Below are 19,002 nucleotides of genomic sequence, written 5' to 3'. Positions count from 1 at the left end.
GGAACTGGCTCCTGTGAGTTGAGGACGAAAGAAAACTGAGCTTAACATTTTTGGACCTTACATTTTCTTAAACAATCTCACTTAAATCACACAAAAAGTGTATTCTAGCATTTGAAAAAGCCAGTCCGAATGATTCATTTAGTTGGGTAAGAGAAAGTTACAACTAAGAAACTTTAATTCAGACAATAAAGTTCTGTAACTAAAATAGCGAAGTTAGCCCGCTTTCAGATGACTCCTTTGATGAGCATAGTGACCATATTGATGTAACATTTAATCTGTGAATTAAGAAAACATTAAATATAGTTTCGAGTTGTAAATGCGATGAGGGACAACTTAAAGCTACTTAATATATATGATTGGCGCTTTAAAAAAAGGTCTAGATTTTTGTGTGAGGCACTTGTGGAAGAAAATTTTACGAGGAGTGTGTATTATATGTACCAAGAAACTACAAACGAGCTATAGTTCGTTGAACTTCTGGAACTTTAGATATTTGGCCATTTCTTGCTACTTAGAGGCAAGGCCTTGAATTTTACTATCTCTACTAAACTCGGATTGTGGAAGAGGCCGTGAATGACGAAACAGGTGGTAAGGTGACGATTTGTCGGGTTCGACTCCTTCCAGCCAAACTTCGTCAAACTATTATGTACGTATGTCTGCTTCGGCGCATTGCTGCTCCTATTTACTGAGACATTCGGAAGAGGCATTAAGTGCCAAAGTCAAAAGCGAGTTCTCAGATCTTAGGTGAGCAACAGAGCCTCGGCAAGGATTTAATCTACTTCCTTTCTAGCCGTACGGTGAAGGCTTAGAGTACTCCAAGGTGAGCCCGTAAGCCACTATAAACCACCTTCAGGTCAAGAAGGCAGTACGCGGTCGCGATGGAGAGGCGGTTTTAGGTCCTAACAGCAATCGTACAAGACAGTCAACGTTTTTGTAGATCTCTCTGATGTACAAAATGGAACCCTGGCCATTAAAACAGATCACTAGGCCGATATATGGGAATTCGGTGATGTATCACAGCGGAGACCCGGCGAGAAACAGTGTATTACAAACCACGATCTTACCTCCTTTCCTAAATTTTACGGCCTTTTATTCAGACCTAGCCTAGACTTGGTGCAGTTGAAATCTGTTAGAGCCATAAATGATTAAGTTAATTGCATACAGGATAACTTTAACCAAGCTTTTTTCAGCCGTTTTTCTGTTATGAATATTCCTAAGTATTGAGAGCAGAAAGAAATTCAGACTACTATGTTAGGTCAGGTTTGTAGTCTGAGATAAGAAAGCTTCGCCTTTTTGCTGTCTTTGTTGATCTTGCTCTCTTGCAGACTTGCAGCTGGTAAACTAAGGATATTCTATGGGGCATCCATGTACGTCAGAACCATATCTCCAAGTGCAGAATGGAATGCGGCCCTGAAGTCAACAAGCACTGTATACAAGAGGCTCGCTGAGTTGTTGAGATCCTTTCGAATGTAGGCCATCAGGATCTTGTATGATGTTTCCATCGAACGTTCTCTCTAAAACTTGTGTTGCCCCTGAGGGGTAACTGGTGTGCTTAAAGATTTTGCAAGCTATCTTCCATTTTCTCCTAAATTCGCGCTTGACAATGGATAATTTGTGAGCGATTTTAAGGCTCTCTTGGAATCGCAGTTTAAAGTCTTTAAATCTTTTCGAATCACAGTTTATCGTTTGCCTCAAAAATAGCTGCCGTGGGTGTATAATGCTTATGCCTGTGGCGGTTATTTTAGCTGAAAAAGCATTGACCTGCTTGGTCCGCATGATCTACCGATTTGTAATTGACGCTGTGTTATTGTTAGCTTTTTTCATATGTCATCGTGGTTTTAACAGGGCGAAATATGCATTTGGCGCAATCTCTGCTATTTGTTACTCTCCGCTGAATCATCCAAAGTTAAAGACTGCGCACCGAACTTCACTATACTTGGATTTTGGCAATACCAAAATGACGCAATTCTGCAAACTGGCACCAAATCAGCCATTAAAAACTCTGCCAACGTTATTTTTATACTCACCGTTTTATCGGGTTTCTGGAAGCGAGTTCCAGTAATTTTGGAGTCTTGATTATTTCTTATTTGCTTTGACGCTAAGCCCGTAGACAATCTTTATCTACCCATTTGTACCGTCCAGTACTTAAGATGAGCTTTATGTTCATTTGGTTCTAACTCAGGGAAGCTGATAGTAGCTGTTGGCTGCAAAATAGCGCTGGGTCTTCGCTTTTCTTCTTAATTAGTATATATCTTTTGACTTCTTGGGGCGATCCATATGTACGAAAATATACAGTATTTGATGTTATATTTGAATGATAACAAAAAGATGGCTTGTGTGTTCTAATTTAGTAGTAGAGAGAGCAGAGATTTGAAGTAAGAATCTATTACTGAGGTGAAACAGCTTCCTTAAAGTCACATCATTAATTTCTGCGGTTCATTTTTAACAGGTAGTGCTTTTTGATTATCTTTTCAGTGTCATTGGTGTGATTTGCTGAGTCCTTTTCAATAAAAAAACAGTTGCTCGTCAATCACCATCTGATTATTTGTATGACAAAATAACATATTTGCCATATAGAGAAGCACATGTGCCGAGTAATAAATCAAATGACACTTCGTCTTGATCTGGTGTAATAGTATCTTTAAAGGTTTTAATCGCCTTTTCGGACCCATTAGCCTCTAAGGTATTTTTTTTGCTCTTTAATAACTGATAAAATGGCTTCGGCCTCATCATGAATTGAAATTTAGCATAGATTTTAGTCATTAGGACTGTCTGCTTTGCTGAGAAAGAATCGCGTTCTGTTACTGTTCTTTGCTATCATAATAATTTGCCAACGTACGCAGCGGGTAACAACAGCATCGATAGCCTTTTTGTCAATTGAATAGTAAGTATCATGTCTGCATCTGTTTGAGTTCAAAACGTCTGTGGCACCGCTAAATCTAGCAGCAACATTTTAATTAAATCCCGGTAAGCCGGTTAGTATAACTGCACATATCTGCTTCTTCATGCTTACTATCCATCACGATGATATGTCCTTTTGTAGCCAGAAAGCAGACTTAGGCATATGTACAAATATTTGTGTTCCAGGTAAGTTAATCGTTACTGCGGTATTCACAACACCGAAATAATGTAGAGGATTCCTTCCCTTTTTATCTTTTCGATGCTGCTACCTTGTTATAATAACTATGATTTTGTAGTTCAATAAAAAAAAACACAAAGACAGCATCTACCGTCTAAAATTGCCTTGCCACGCTCTGAAACGAAACAAAGTTCTCCAGGGAACTTACTATAATTTGGTCGAGTATCAAATCACTGTGTATGCTGATAGAAACACGCTAGTAAGTATAAATAGTGGTAGGCACGCTTCTCGTAAATGGCCCAATCGTGACTCGACAGAAGACATCATTCAGTTTTTGTTGTAAGCCACTTCGATTAAAAGTCACAAAACTAATCTAACAACCTTCTAATTTCGCGTGCTTAGCAACGCAAAAATTATGCGGTGCGACGTCACCTTCAAACGCGCCGATTGTGGATTTCAGATGCAGTCTCTATGCCTAATAATAGCAAACATACAACGAAAATAGCTATGTTATATAGTAATGGCGACCGTATCTGTTAGATCCAACCTGGAGCATGATTGAAGAAAAAAATTCGAATTACGTGTTTTCTCTATGTTTCTAAAATTGCATAGCGAATATTATACTAAGAGAATGTCATCTCAGTCAATTGATGAGATTTACCAGCTGCGACACTTTCGACAAGAGGCACACTTGAGTTTTTCCAGTGGAATGTATTTTGGCATTTATCATCTCGGTGTACTACAGGCTATCAAAGATTTCGCCCCACAGTTTACCAAACGCAGGGCTTTGGGGTCGTCAGCCGGAGCTCTAGCAGCTAGCTGCCTCGTATGTGACGTGCCTCTTCAGAAAGCGATTGATGCTGTCACGAAAATGGCGGTTCATTGCAGAAGCCTGATGTTCGGCGCACTGGATCCGCGCTTCAATATCTCGCAAATTCTGCGTTCGGAACTTTACGCAATTCTGTCTCCCGATGCGCATATTCGAGCCAATAATAAACTATTTATAGCTGTAACTCGCGCGTCTACCCTAAAACACAAGTTGGTGAGTAACTTCGACAGCCTGGATGAGCTTATTGACACGCTCATGGCCTCTTGTTTTATACCTTTTTTTCTTGGCCTTGTCCCTCCGAAGATAAAGGGAGTCAGTTATATTGATGGCGGTACTTCGTGTCGGATACCCATTCTTAACGAATGTACAATTACCGTCTCGCCGATTCGGTGGCGTCGTGCTATCATAAAACCTCGAAAAGATCTAAACAACATGCTGGGACTAAATTTTACGGCCTACATGCGTCGAATCGTAAGAATGGTCTTTGCACCTTCTCCATCAGAGCTTATCGATTTATGTCGGCAGGGCTATGATGACACGGTCTATTTTCTACGAACAAATAAGCTTATCTTATGTCATGAGTGTTGGGATGAAGAAAATCGGGATGAGAATGCCCACATGTCTACTGCACAGCCGCACCCTATTGAAAAACTGCAAGATTGCGCTCAGTGTCAGAAGCTCAGAACTGTATCGATGCTCGCAAAATTTCCGAGCATATACTACCGCTCAGTTGCGGAGGCGGAAGAAAATGAGCAACGTTTACAACGTCGAGTGAACATATTGGCATTTGTATTAAGAAATGTTAGATACGTGGCATTATCTCTATTGTTGATAGCTTTAGCTTTCTATTGCAAAGTGTTCGTTTCTCATATTATTGCCTAAAGCTGATAAGTAAGTGCTAATCATGAAACGCGAAAAATTAGGTGTGTATATCTATCCACACGGGAAGCATTCTTATTATATAGCACATAGTCCGAACGTGCAGCTATTTGTAAGCATAAAATTCACTTATTAATGCCGCTTTGTCCATATGTGTTATGCGCGCATTTTGTAGTGTGCTCTATCTAACACACTGATATGGTTTACCTATTGTTCTAAAATAAAATAACCAGATTTAAACGGCTGACCATTAATAACGCCGATTTCATTCCCTTTTGTTTCATAGGTATCCGCTTTTCTCTGCTTTTCGTAGTGGATGTATCGTACTAAGCGAATTTTGGTTGGTCGCCCTCTGTATTGATCGAAGGTTTCCAGAAATAGGTTCATTATGATCGAAGTGTATGTGAACCAATGAACTCATTAAAAACTTATCATGATTTATTATATATCGTGTAGTTCTATGCCCTTTGTGGATATGTGGCAGAGTATGAAAAGAACAATGTGATCTTTATTCGCACAACATTCGCAGGAATGAAGTGTTTTTTTTAACCAAATATCTTTTACTTTACATGTAGTGCATATTAGTTAGAGTATATAGTGCTTCTATAGTTTACGTGCGCTATATTAGGTGTCCTATCTATGTCATGTCCAACCTACTCCCAAAACAAATTCCTAAAGTTTATAAAGCCCTTATCGTTGCAGACACAGCATGTTTGTTGTTTTGGGAATGTTAGAATCGCCCTCAGTTTTCTAACAAAGCAAAAAAATGCTTCCATACGTTTTACTCTGAAAAAAACCCGCCTACACACAAATTCGCGTGGTCTTTGTACCAGGAAAACATCCGAACGAGCAACATAGCGACGGTACGCTGTACTTTCTATCGGAGCCATGACTTGTAATTGAACAGTAAATTTTCACATATTTAAAGTCTGCGAAGACGATTTCCAATTGTGGATAATATATGGCTATAAGAAACACCTGTGGAAGCTCGAAAACAAGAAGTCAAGCTAGTAGACTCTCACTTTGCCATGGGCCTAAGTAGTATATGCTTATGATAAATTTCAGCATCGACGGTACTCGCACGTTGATGGGTTAAGATATTCTGTCGATCAGGGCAAAAGAGAGAGAGACGTTCAGCCGTAATTGTTTCCAGCAGCAATGGTGGGGAGCGCTAATGGGAGTTTTACGGGATCGCATGTGCATTAGAATTACATTAAAAACGTGCGTATCGGCATGTATATTTAAACTCTGGAGAGTACGGCTAATAAACCAAGATGTCTTAGATTGTAATGAAAATACGTGGTAAAGATTCTCACATTTTACATACTTTACATAATACAACTATATCATTTGTGTACAATAATCACATTTCCATTATGAGTCTTTTAAGTGTACGTTGAGTGTGTTTATCTTTTAATTCACAAAAAAAGGTTTTCGAAATTTTGCCCGCATCCTTGAACGATCGCTTGATTGAAATAATAATTATCAGTTGCGTCATAATAATTTCGTTGGTTACATATATTTATCCAGATAAAAGATATTAGATTAAAACATACGAACATACAGCATTCAAATCCTAGGTATTATGTGTAACCTTAAAATGATCCTATTTGGTTACATAAACTGGCATACAATTTATAGCATAAAAGAATATAACGTTTAGAAATGCAGTCACCGCCTAGTTCATGATACCCCTGCCATCCACACCACAGATAATTGAATTTATGAACTGCAATTCTTATTACAACACGGAGATTTGTCCTATTTGAGCACCTACATTCCAATTTGTTATTTAGGGTGTCAAGAGAAATAACGAGACAATCTTGACTATATTCTATTCGTGATTCGCAATAAGTGCGGCTTAATACTTGGAAGGCAAATCATTCCTCGTGCTCTTTAACGACCTAGGTTTCTGTCAAGAATGGAGACTTAGATATACTCGAAAATTAATCCAACTTTACTTTTTCTTATTAGCATCGTATTTTTTCTCTTTTATTAAGTCTTTCTTTTTATAACTGATGTGTAGTTATTCAAGCATTTAAATGCTACAGAGGAACTTCAGTCCGCTTTTACGGGTTTTCCTCTGATTACTTGTTAATAGGTAAAAGTGCTCATCGAAACGTTCAGTAGACCAATGTTGTTGTCCTCATTTATTTCGAACTCTGACTAATGAATAAAATCTTGCAAATACAATTTTCTAGAAAAAAGGTTTTTGAAAACTTTTAAAAAGTAACATTTGTTTGGAATTAATTGAAATAGGTTTTTTTTGAGCAAGCAATGTTGGACAGCTTTTAACAAAGGATATCTTAGAAAAAAGCATCCATTCGCAATGAGCAGACGATGCTGTCAACTCTGTGTACGGATTCTCTACTCTCCTCCACTGGTCGGCGTAATGGGTATGTATATTCGTTTACGTAGGCCCTGTTAGTTGGACAGGTATATGTTTGAAAAATGATTAACTAATGAATTATACAAACGTCATCCTCGATCGAAACCGTACGTGTCCAAATACAATAATTAGAAAAGCACTGTTTTTTGGCCGGTTAAATGGGCTTTTGGCGTAGAACATCGAGCCTAGGGTCAGAAATCCTATTTTTCTTCAAAACTCTATGGCCTCTGGGCAACTGAAACTTTAAACGGCGCACTTATGCAAGGGCTTAATCTGGTGTTGCGACTACAGCTGGGGTTCGCCTGGGAGCTGTTATCGAATGCATAAGGACGTAGCAGTAGTGAGAACGAGGGCAGTCCCCGTTGTTACCATTAACAAGATTAGGATGCGCAAACGTCTCGAACAGTGTGCTTCATATTGAAGGGCGCGATATATTTCATTGTTTTTGGAGGAACATCATGGAACGTTATGCACTCATTCTTGCATTGGAGTCGACCAAAAGTTATGGTCTATCAGCTGCTGTTGAATTGTTGAGTGTCTAAGGTATCCGGTATGATTAATATGCATAGGAATGAAAGAATCTCGCGATCAGCGAAATGATTCCGACCGCCAGCAGGTAAGCAATTTAAATTTTCTGAGTCTGATTCTACCATAGCCACTACTCAGCCGCATTCATGTTTATCATGTCTTATTCTATAAATGGTATTCAAAGTTATAGCTGTTCTCTATGAACAGAATACAGGTCTACAGTAGATAGTATTCGAGCATAAGACTAGTGTTGACCCTTAATGAAGTAAAAACTCAGCGTCCAACGATTCACTACTGCAATGAGGGCTTATTAGGCACGGCCTAATAGACGTTACATTAGTAGGCAGATGAAAACATGACAAGATGTTCGCACTTGGCATACCCACTGAGGCGTGGCTGGGGCTGCATGCAATTATCCTGCACCGTTTTATGTGGGACATAAAGTATTTGAACCCTTTTATTCCAGAATACATCACAGTTATTGTAGATTATCTAAATGGCTGCCTTCAGATGTTGAAAGCTTGAGGGGAATGTTTCGCATTAACGAGACTCTCTGCGAGAGCGATCGGCCGTGTCCCTTCGCTGGATCGCTGTGTGATATCAACCTCAAGAGGTATATTGTCTCTATTTGGAGTGTTTTGCGCTGTTTTTTTTTTCTATATATTGGTCAAAAATATAGACAGATAGTTAGTTAATTCTAAACGGAACCCCAAGCAATCTGTTTCGTGTCCAGGCGGGCTTATGGGAATTATCATTCTGGTACTCTCCTGTCATATAACAGCCAAATGGAAATATTTATCGGTGTGGTGATTGGAAAACTGAGATGATAGATGTAACCAATCAGCAGCTGTTGGAAAACTGAGATGATAGATGAAACCAATCAGCAGCTGTCTTCAGTCTTGACTGTCGTGATATGTACATATATGTACATATCCATACCATTTACTTATATGCACTCAACATATAGTACGCATGTCCCGTACATATGTATGTCTCCCATTGAAATGATAAACTGATTATATATTCCATAAAACATTCATAGGGGTTATGCGTGCCATCTATTCTACTCTGTTTAGTTACATGAAGCTACTTCTTTCTTATATTCATTCGCTCTCCCTTTCTGCTAAAGATGTATATGTGCTCTCTCGCATGTGTACAATCATGGATCGGATTCTTGCGAGCCAACGTGCGTCGGAGGCCCGTGTGGCTCTGGAGATAATGGAGATGGTGGTAGTCACGGACTGAGCGGCTCGACACGTGACGGTGCTTCAAATTTTCCTGATCTAGGTAGCGGCGGCGGCATAGGACCGTGGCCAGTATCAGCCGCCCATATTGCAGCAATGTTTGCTGCCTGCGTACTCATTTTAGCCGTTTGCCACCTCGTTATCAGACTGTACATGCGTCGACGAGAGGCTGCATTTCTTCGAAACCACAATCGGGTAACAATTTAGTTTGTTGGTGCTGTGCTCAAATGTCGTGCTGATATTAAACCTACACACTGCTATTGAATTATTTTTCCGTCCTGCTTTTGAATATACATATTATGAAGTTGAAAGGAAATTAATTTTATTTTACTTTATTTTAGTCGTATCTGGAATCCCTAGTCGTTCGTGGGGCGATGGTCTCATCTGGCGGTGGACCTGAAGGACCCGTCATAGCCGGGGCTGCACCGAATTTCAACTATGAGGATCTTGACGCGGCCGTAGCTTGCGTTTTGCGACCACCTGGTTATTTGGAGGCCACTAGAACCAACGTGTGAGACGTATGGGTAGTCAAATGAATAATAAAGTAAATCATTCAATGTTTTTCTTCTCTGCTGTTCTGGAAAAAAATATTACAAATATCTAATATTCTATCACATCTAGTACTTTAAAAAAATTTGCGACGCATTGAATTGGCTAATGTGCCGTAATTCGCACTTCACCGAATTCCTTGGAAATTGCAAATGTTGAAATCCTCTAATGACTTAGAGAACAGCAACATAATTTGAAACAGATGGATTGCAATGATAGTTCCGATCACGTCCAAGGGTGTAACGGAAGCTACCTAGAATATTTCCAGGACGCTCTGATGGAATCTAACCGCATTTGCGATAAATCACAAACGATTATGAAAACAGGCTATATTTTCCTAACGTGCACCCAATGCGCCATAATTGAAGCGCTAGGCTTGTGCGAACAGTTTCTTTCAGTATCAGGCGAGAGTAGGTAAGTTCCTCCTTATTAATCATTTCTCTTCCGTAGGATAAAATCCACTAATCACTAAGTTAAGAAACCAGGAGATCAGATGGTATGCTCAATTTCATTAAATACTGAGATTAGTGGCCTAATTGGCATGGCAGTCATACCAGACGTTCAACGCTGGATTATACACGATTTTGGGCAAAGAAAAGCTAAAGTTCTAAAATTTTGAACCATATGAACGTCAAAAGGACAGCAGTGTTTGCTAAATTCTTTAGCAATGACGGAAGCATTGTTGTCCATGGCATTGTCCTGTAATGGAAATCGCAAGTTCAGAGGGTAAACTGCTCGATATAGACCCCAAGACAAACATTTCTCAGACAGAATCGCAAAAATCAAGAAGATAATTCATAACATAGACAAAAGGCTTTAATCGAAAAAAAATACTAACAAGAGTTGCCTATACCTGAGGACTGACAATAACAAAACTCTTGCTACTTGTCCTTTACTATGCTTTTTGCTGAGTTCACCGGTCGTCTGTTTCTCTCAACGAACCTTACTGCTCCTCTCTTAACGGGGGCACTCGCGATGAAAGCCCTCCGCTTTTTACGAGTAACAGAAGACCGCGATACTCCAATATTTCGCTGCCATCGAGCCGCGAGTAAACAATGTCAGTAATACTTCGGTGGAACTACAAAGATGGCAAAATAACTCTATCGTCTTTCTCATCATCGAGTCGATCTCAAATCCCAACGCGGGGATACTACTATGTTATCGAATGTACAAATCGACAAGCGATAGAACTCGACGCACGTGACAACTTCACTGTGTTGTACCGCCGTTTTGAAACGTAAATTTTACTATCATTTATGCAAGTTCTCAGCAGAATTTTCCGGTTGTAAATGCTTAACGCTGTATAGAGACGCGAAATCTTTTAGGGCGTAATGCCGTTTATAGTGACCTTAAATGTCCCGTGGACAGGTGGAAGAGTCCGCTGTAGCCCGGTTCTCGATATGTCACAACAATCTCGAGGCTTCTGGACTGTATTTGTTCCGAATCTTGGATACTTTCGAAAATGGGTCCGTCATCGATTTACCTTTCATAAACATGAAGAAACGAGACGCCATACAGTGGAGTCGAGCAGAGTAGCGCAACTTTTGCGCTAAGATTTCTTTTAACGGTGGTTGCCAGTAAGCTTGGATAGATCTCGTAACCAACGACCACGCGCAGCGAGATGGGGGCGGCTATGAAAAATGAACTTACGTATGGATCTACAGGTTAAGCTGTTAAAAAATGCTATAGTTCTGGTTTGTATATGTCCTAAGAGACAAATCCAGTTAAGAACAAACACGTGATTAATAAAAAGTTATCCCGCTTTTTAGTACGACTACAACAGAACAATTCTCTCACATAGCACTTATCATGCGCGAAAACGTGTAGACTTTTTCAAAAATCAATTGCGTCCAAAATAAATTCATCCAAAATTCCAAAGTAAGTTCTGCTGGAAAACAGGAATCTGCCTCTATCACAACCGCTCTGCCATATTTATACGTGACTAATAGACGATCAAGGAGCTGCAACATATTCAAGACCAGCTTCTGATCTTAGACAAGATTTCGGTGGAATTTTTACTGCAAAATCAATATTTATGGTCCTTGCTCCCCCATACCTCTAAATGAGAACGTAACATTGGCAGTTAAGCATCTAACAAACTTTTTACTTGTGATGTGGCAATTCAACTAAGTCTGACTAAATACGAACAGAGTACCTGCGCCAAGCTATGATCCTCAATTGTGTTGGATACGCTTTTCAATTTTTTTCGAAGGACAGAGTGGTACCCTTCCAGCGCACACAAGTTTTTTACTGTAATTCTCAGAGAGAAAAACAACTCATAAAATCCATGTCGTGGCGTTACATCAGAAATGAACAGATAAAGTGTGATATATAAACTTTACCGGTATAATCACACCTCGTAAGTTTTCTGGATGTTGTTAGTCTACCCCCCATCGAAGCGACACGACTTTTATAATAAAAGATTCACAATAACAGTTTCTGCACTTTAATTAAACAAGAATCAGAAGCACGTGAGAGATTAAGAAATTCTATTATTACCTGAGTTCGTGGACTCCAAAGTAATATTTGATATAGCATTGCTGAATATCATATTAGAAAAGTTAACTTTTGATGCAGCACCGAGCGAAGCCCTGAAAATACTCTCCTTTATTTCACCAAGGAAATTCATTGTCCTCTACGATAGAATTTTGAGTGTTAATTCTCCGTGTTTGGGTTTTGGGCGCTCTTTTTCCAGATTTACGTTTAAACCCACTGTTCAAAAGGATCTTTTGTTTTTGACAATACACTGGACCCCTAAGGATGTTCTTAAAGTCCCCCAGCATACAAAAGAAATGATATAATATCGTCTCATTTTATAACAGCGAATTTAGTTGAAGATGGACGATCTGAAAGCATGAATTTTTAAAGGTTGGTTGAAAATTTGCCGGACTTTTTCCAACCTTTGATCGTATCTTGCGTAACTTTAAACGATCTTTACAATCTTCCCTCCAACCTCTTACAGGGATACAATCTTCTAATACCTTAATGAACAAGAGTTTCCTTTCATACAATGGATAGAAAGGACGAAATACGTTGGCGCGTAAATCTTCGCTACACACTTTGTCGATTATGATATATATCTAACATCACCTATGGCTCAGGACCTACGACACACTATTTAATATGTTTTTTTAATTAAAATGGAAAACAAATTAATGCAAAAATATGCCAACGGAAAACTACGTGGGACTTCACTTAAGGGAACATACTCTAGCTCAGAACGTGACTGACAATACCGCATGTATTATCCATTCTGTGAAGCATCTTCGAGGTTAGATCTGCAGCACTTAAAAGACCTCATCAATTATACTTTGTTCATATGAGCGGAAAAAATTTGAAAGAAAGTGGTTTTGCGGATACCAAGGCGTTTGGCTAAAAAATTATTATTTCAAGAAGAATTTTACAACAAATAACCGCCGGCCAGTCGACATTCGCAAGTTTTTAGCGCATATATAGCTTTTCGCTTTTTGGTTTTCGACAACGTTGTCTTGACATTACCCAGCTAAAACCGCAAGAACTTCAAAGGCACGCCATGGAAAAATACTTATATATAGTGTTTTTTATACTTTATACTTATATATAGATCTTATATATAGATCTATAAGATGATATGATTATTTATGACACCCCGCTAAAGCAGTATCGTCTAGCGAAATCACGCGGACGTAAAAACGCGAGCTTTGCATTGCAGCTGTCACCATCAGATGCATAATATTTCAAGTATGGCGCTCATCATTCCTTAAGTTTTTATTAACAAATTTAGTTAATTTCAGCGTGAATGGTGAAAGTTACTTGTGAAATAAGACTTTTAGTACAAGCATACAAAACTAATCGAAAGTTGTGTATTGCATTTGGATGGTGCGAAAAAAAAGATTTGTCCACTGTAGTTTTTCTTATATTTAGAGCATAGTGTATTTGTAGATTACAGTTTGTCGTGGCATAAGTTAGTATTAGACATCTGCGACGAAGTACATGAATTATTTCAACCCTTCTGCAAAACGTTGTTTTATATGTCTACGTGGGATTATCTATTGCTTTGGATGGCCGGCTGGTGTATTATGTCATGCACAATACGATCGCAACGAGAAAAGATTTCCCTGCGCTTCGTTGACACAGAGAGGTAATGTTGCAGCGATTACAGGTTATATCAGTAACATCTAACCTTGGAAATTACTTGCCAACTACTACCTTGCCTTACTATACCACAAGATCTATTTCTTTTATTACAAACCTCTAACTCAAAACGAGACTACAAGACAACCACGTAATCTATTATTACCTTCATTTATTGCGTTTTGCTGTATGAACGTCCTACACACTTCGTTACATGAAAAGTGTACTCTAGCCTAGTGGCTACCTCGGCAAGATTCTACAATGTTGACACAGACACATACACAGACACAGTGAACAGGGTTCATAAGGAAATCCTGGGGCTATTCTTGATAAGTATTTGATTATCGATGATTTGGAACAATTCCCCTGGTGTTGGAAACCGTCCGCTGGCTAGCTTACTCCATACAGGTACGTCTGCGACAGTAAAAGTACAAAATATATTTTCGTTTAAATTAACTGTTTAATGTTTATATATTGATAATAATACCAATATATATATATATATATATATATACAAAATGGGCAACGGTTGTCATTACAGCTGGCGCAGTATATATCAGACCCTGCGGCTAAAATGGTAGTTGATAGTTGTCTGCTAAGAATATTTCGTTGTCAATCAAACAAGTGAAGTTATTACTACATCACAGTTGTCGTTATTGAGTTGCCTATATAAAGGAATAATTATATAATATAATATTTTTATAATCAAGCTTAATAAACGGTAAAAATATTTCCAAGTGACGTTCTTCATGAACAAAATTATAGAGAATATTACAAAGAGAAAATATGTATCAGGGTGTCACATGAAATTATGAACTCTTGCCACACACATATTTGCCGGCGGGGAATTTAAATGGAGCTGAGGCGCTTCTTGCGCTCTAAGTCACTCGAGAGTGGAGTACACAAACATAATTATTCGCTTTTCTTTTTTGCGGGTCGGGAATCCGTCATCGGTGTAGCTCGCAAACTGCACCAATACGTCACAAATATATTTTTTTAGTACTAGTACTAACTCCGTAAATTCTATCTGTATAACTTAACGATAAAAAGTGAATCGGTACACCCACTTTTTACTATTTAAACAGGCTTAGAAGGGAAGTCTTCTAGAAAGAATAAATTTTAAAGGTTTCGTGGCTCAGTATATAATGAACGACCGTACATAACTTTTTATTGAAAGCTGTAACTGTGAACAGAGAGAGTACACTTACAATAGGCATTAATTCTTAGAAAAAAGTCACCAAGCCTTTTTCGTAGTGTTTATGTTTTGCAGACAATTATAATGCAAACACGAGACAGGGCTTTTTGCCATTTAAAGTCAGTTTTGTAGTCTGTTCTTTTTACTCAATAGGTCAAGGTTTTGACATTATGATTATTTGACTTGAGCCTACTTCAGTGTTAGTCAGATATAAAATGAAAGATAAAAATACACATAGTCAAATTAGCGTACTTGCAAATAAAGTGCATACCATTGTAATAAATTTCGAAATGGCCTGTAGAAGTCAACTTGGCTTCCAGTGTCGAGATGAGTAGAAATACGAAGATTGTAGATAACATCTAGAAGGAAATATGCTCTTAGAAAGGATTTTTTTCTGATGATAAGCATATTCAAGGAGGACCCTTTGGCTGTTAATTTAGCTAGGTTTAAACGATTATTAAAATAGATATTCCAAACCATATCGCTGCACCGAACGAAAAAGACGCCATGATATTTATAGAAGATAAACAATTTCATAAAGTAATAGGCAGTTAGATTTATTAATATCGGTAAGCTTACCCTGTTATTAATAGCGAACTCTACAATTCGCGGATAGCGTGACTGCAGCTGGCGCAATATATTTACCTGAAAGTATAGTAGAATGTGACCGCCAACGACCTTTTCACAACTTCTACAAACATAGATCAGGTCTTGTCGATATTTAAAAAGCTTTATCATTGCCACCATCATCTACGACAGAGTCTCAGTGGCTAATGAGTCTTTCTTTAAGTGCTTTGTTAAGGTATGGTGCCATCGTTTGCACAAAGCTTAGAAATGGGAAATATGGTGCGTCACTACGACCATTTCATTGTCTGTTGGAGAAAAATCCAGATGAGCGGAGCCAGACCGGTCCAGAGTTATGCCTAACAGTTTGAGAACCTGATGTGTGTCAAAAAAGAACATAAGTTTATAAAAACAGAAGGAACATAGCGTAGTCGCCTATTATTTTGGCAGTCGAAATCACGACTGAAATATTATTAAAATATCTTTACCTGGCTCACACCTTGCTAATTAAATTTTCAATCATTAGATAGGCCGAAAGCCAAATGCTACTTCTACTGTAGCCATTAGAGAAATACGTAACAAGAGAAAATTTAAGAACGTAATACGTTGTCTATCAAGAAACGGAACCAACCTTGAACATGAAAAGTGCTGCAAGCGTTAACTTAAGTGTCGTAAGCGCATACGATACGTAGTGTGCCCAGGCCGAATGTTGAAAGGCTTCCCCACGTGCTAAGACCTATACGAAAACGTGATTTGTGACACGTATATTAGCCAGCATGGGAACCTCTCTTTAAATAACTTCTTCAGTTATTCATATCATTTATTTTAATTAGAAATTTACAGACCCGATGCATATAATCTGTTTTAGTTGTTGTTGTCGAGTTGATGTTATCAGCATGGTATCGTTTATGTTTTACTAGTAATATCACGCAATGTAGTACTTGTGAACGGGTAATAAAGAAGAATTTCTGGTTGTTGGGTGGAAGATCGCTAATACGATGGTTAAAAATAGTACCTAATTGTATCGGCTAATATTTCTAATATTGTACTTTGAATCACTTATGGTAGATAGCATAAATAGTAAAAGATACGATATATTTTTCCATTTATAGTACAACCTAAGGAAGAATCAATGGTATATGGCGAAAATGTTTTGGACACGTTGATTATTGTTTATATATTTTCACGACTACATATATGAGGTGTTCTGAATGTCCTGAGTAAGTTCTTGTAGCTAGACTTTTCAACACACTATTGTAAAAATAAGGTTTTTAGGGGCAATCTTTGATGACGTGAAAAATGGTATATATTCAAACATTTTAAACGATACTCTTATAGTATTTAAAAAATAAACTAGAAAATTTTACTGAAACAAAAACGCTGGATAAAAGCATTCATTTTTAAGAAGTAAATTAAAATATTGATTGGATTGATAAATGTCACTTTGATGAACAACTCACCTGACCTTCGTATTTTTCGCTAAGAAGAGAAACATACTGTTGCAAGGTTCGTTGGTAGCCCGAGGTTGCACTAGAACAAATAATTCACTATAAGCTTCGAAGCGCAACGAAAATAATTGTGGAACCGTGAAACCACTATTTGCTAAACTGCCCACTCAATAGAATAGGCAGTTTTATGTCATTTGAAAATTGGTCGATCATTTCAGTAACTTCAGGTTGTTCAAAGAAGAATGCCATACAAAGAAAAAACCTGAGATACCAGTATACAATCCGAAGTGTTGGTAGAGGTTGTGTATTCAATTCAGCCAGGGTACGAGGTTTTGGGATTACCTGCAGGGAAAACATGACTCTGAAAAAATCTTGATACTGATTTTTGCTATTTGTTGGTAAACGTCAATTATCTTGGATTTATTGTCGGTCTAGAAATGTATAACTTGTGGCCTTTTCCTGTTAACAATAGCTGCAGTTATGCGTGAATATGTCGACGTGCAGATTTTATAGACTAACAAAGCAGGAAGGATATAAAAGAATAAAAATATGAATAATAATTCTTGTCCGTCACCTAACCCAGTTTAAAGGAAACTAACCTTTTGAGCAAGGACAGGGCATGCTATGAGCGTTAAAAGGCCAATAGCGAACTCCGGTGACATTGTGGAAATGCGCTAAATGCCCCTGTCAGATTTGTTTAGCTGAAGGACATCAACAATGCAGTCTTGTTATTATCAGTAAGGATCAGATAAGCCAGATATGAAATATTGGAATTACAGTCCGTCCAGAACTTCTAGATAATATTTTCCTTATTTTCTAACACTTAACTGATGCGTAAACGCGATTTTGTTTATTAGTTGCATATGAAACACAAACGATGAGAACATAGAAAAATTGAATGTATCGCCATTTGATCTTTCAGGGGCGGCTTGAGTAATCGACACTTTATGTAAGGCGGGTACTCGTTCAATACGGAAACTGAACGACCTCTAAGTAAATTATTTATACAAGGTATTAATATGAACAGAATTTTAAAAGAACAAAACGATGTGGTTTTGCTTGGGTCTACTTACACCTAGTTTTCGCAGCGTCACTCTCTGGCGCCGACTTTTCATCCGCTTTTTTTGTTGAACAACACCTATATAAACGCACATTTATAATTTATATATATATGACACAGTAAATAAAAACTCAACTCATGCCGCAGGTTCCACACTACTCTATGACTGATGTTACGCTACGCTTAACGATAGGAGCGCGCTAGATGCTGAGCTAACAGCTGACCATAGGATTGCTTTGGAGCCAGCTGTAGCATTGTTGATGTTGTTGATTTATGCTTGTTAACTCTAGGGAACTAAACGATGTTGCATCAGTGGTTTGTAAGACTAGCACTAAAACATATGTAAAATATCGTTGATTTTTATTTTTGAAGGCTGAGCGGCTTCAGATAATTTTGGTCTGCAAATAAGGACGCTACCTTGAGAAGTCCTCAAGGCGGTTGTATTGAATACAAAAAGAAGTGTAGACCACTCCTTTGTAGCTTATCATGTCAGGTTATAAAAAACATTTACTGAAGTCTACGAAAATCGGACTTACCAAAAGGGCGTGTATCGTTTCGTCTTTAAAATCCAAAAAGCCTATTCAACAAGCTTTAGCTATGACTGTACGAAAGCTACTACGGCCTAGTTAAAACAGTAAGAGTCCTAGAAGATACAACGAACAAAATCACCGAATCCTGATAATAAAAAAAAACTACAAATCAAACCTTGGGGAAAAGATCACAAAAACCATGCTTACAAAAGAAAGATAAACCGTTTGAATGCGAAACGTGTCGATTGTCGCATATTAGCTCCGAATGAAGGCAAAAAAGCACACGACTTCTCTTATAATACATTCAGGTTTTATTTGAAAAGAAAATGTTATACATGTTAGATCTTCATCGTCATATGATGTTGGCCTGTTCCACACATATATATGCCTTTAGAAGCGCATTGTGCTCATCTGAAGTGAGTGCCTAGGTATTATGGCAATTTATCCTTGCCTGCTATAAAACCTATTTATTTATTTCTGTTAATTATGTTGCCGAGATAATTTTTACTTTTCAGCGATTTCTTGCGCATACTATCACGCGACTTTATACATTCATCATCTTTTTCACACGAATCGTAAAAATGAATATATATATATA

General features: G+C 38.1%; 3 protein-coding genes across 5 annotated transcripts; 2 read left to right on the top strand and 1 right to left on the bottom strand.

The window, feature by feature from the left end:
* Nucleotides 1-3,707: 3,707 nt before the first annotated feature.
* LOC111263754 (patatin-like phospholipase domain-containing protein 4) lies at nucleotides 3,708-4,787 on the top strand. Its single transcript, XM_022839130.2, has one exon. The coding sequence runs from the start codon at nucleotides 3,708-3,710 to the stop codon at nucleotides 4,785-4,787; it is 1,080 nt and encodes a 359-aa protein (XP_022694865.2).
* A 2,336-nt stretch (nucleotides 4,788-7,123) lies between these two features.
* Nucleotides 7,124-9,506, top strand: LOC111263751 (uncharacterized). 3 transcript variants are annotated; one of them, XM_022839124.2, is made up of 5 exons: nucleotides 7,124-7,180; nucleotides 7,465-7,789; nucleotides 8,168-8,314; nucleotides 8,831-9,140; nucleotides 9,287-9,506. In XM_022839124.2, the coding sequence occupies exons 2-5, from the start codon at nucleotides 7,770-7,772 to the stop codon at nucleotides 9,458-9,460; spliced, it is 651 nt and encodes a 216-aa protein (XP_022694859.1). In that variant the 5' UTR covers nucleotides 7,124-7,180; nucleotides 7,465-7,769; the 3' UTR covers nucleotides 9,461-9,506. The 3 variants fall into 3 exon arrangements, with proteins under 3 accessions (XP_022694859.1, XP_022694860.1, XP_022694858.1); XM_022839125.2 differs by lacking the exon at nucleotides 7,124-7,180 and having other exon boundaries at nucleotides 7,194-7,789; nucleotides 8,212-8,314; XM_022839123.2 differs by lacking the exon at nucleotides 7,124-7,180 and having other exon boundaries at nucleotides 7,195-7,789.
* A 4,253-nt stretch (nucleotides 9,507-13,759) lies between these two features.
* On the bottom strand, nucleotides 13,760-18,082 carry LOC111263752 (thioredoxin reductase-like selenoprotein T homolog selt-1.1). Its single transcript, XM_022839126.2, has 8 exons — nucleotides 17,888-18,082; nucleotides 17,414-17,515; nucleotides 17,086-17,156; nucleotides 16,827-16,896; nucleotides 15,998-16,102; nucleotides 15,382-15,447; nucleotides 15,074-15,161; nucleotides 13,760-14,021 (listed from the first exon to the last, which is right to left on the bottom strand). The coding sequence occupies exons 2-8, from the start codon at nucleotides 17,474-17,476 to the stop codon at nucleotides 13,909-13,911; spliced, it is 576 nt and encodes a 191-aa protein (XP_022694861.1). The 5' UTR covers nucleotides 17,477-17,515; nucleotides 17,888-18,082; the 3' UTR covers nucleotides 13,760-13,908.
* Nucleotides 18,083-19,002: the final 920 nt, after the last annotated feature.

The sequence above is a fragment of the Varroa jacobsoni genome, unplaced genomic scaffold, assembly GCF_002532875.2.
Source record: "Varroa jacobsoni isolate VJ856 unplaced genomic scaffold, vjacob_1.0 scaffold_789, whole genome shotgun sequence".
Lineage (NCBI taxonomy): Eukaryota > Metazoa > Arthropoda > Arachnida > Mesostigmata > Varroidae > Varroa > Varroa jacobsoni.
The sequence above is the reverse complement of the archived record's forward strand: the minus strand, read 5'-3'. Positions and strand labels throughout refer to the sequence as shown.

Coding starts and splice junctions, on each gene's coding strand:
- LOC111263754 (XM_022839130.2), top strand. CDS start 3,708: ATGTCATCTCAGTCAATTGATGAGATTTACCAGCTGCGACACTTTCGA.
- LOC111263751 (XM_022839124.2), top strand. CDS start 7,770: ATGATTCCGACCGCCAGCAG. Junction 7,790..8,167: donor ATGATTCCGACCGCCAGCAG/GTAAGCAATTTA, acceptor CTTTTATTCCAG/AATACATCACAGTTATTGTA. Junction 8,315..8,830: donor TGTGATATCAACCTCAAGAG/GTATATTGTCTC, acceptor TTTCTGCTAAAG/ATGTATATGTGCTCTCTCGC.
- LOC111263752 (XM_022839126.2), bottom strand. CDS start 17,476: ATGTCACCGGAGTTCGCTATTGGCCTTTTAACGCTCATAGCATGCCCT. Junction 15,448..15,997: donor CAGCACTTTTCATGTTCAAG/GTTGGTTCCGTT, acceptor CTATACTTTCAG/GTAAATATATTGCGCCAGCT. Junction 14,022..15,073: donor TTTCGAAATTTATTACAATG/GTATGCACTTTA, acceptor TTACTGTCGCAG/ACGTACCTGTATGGAGTAAG.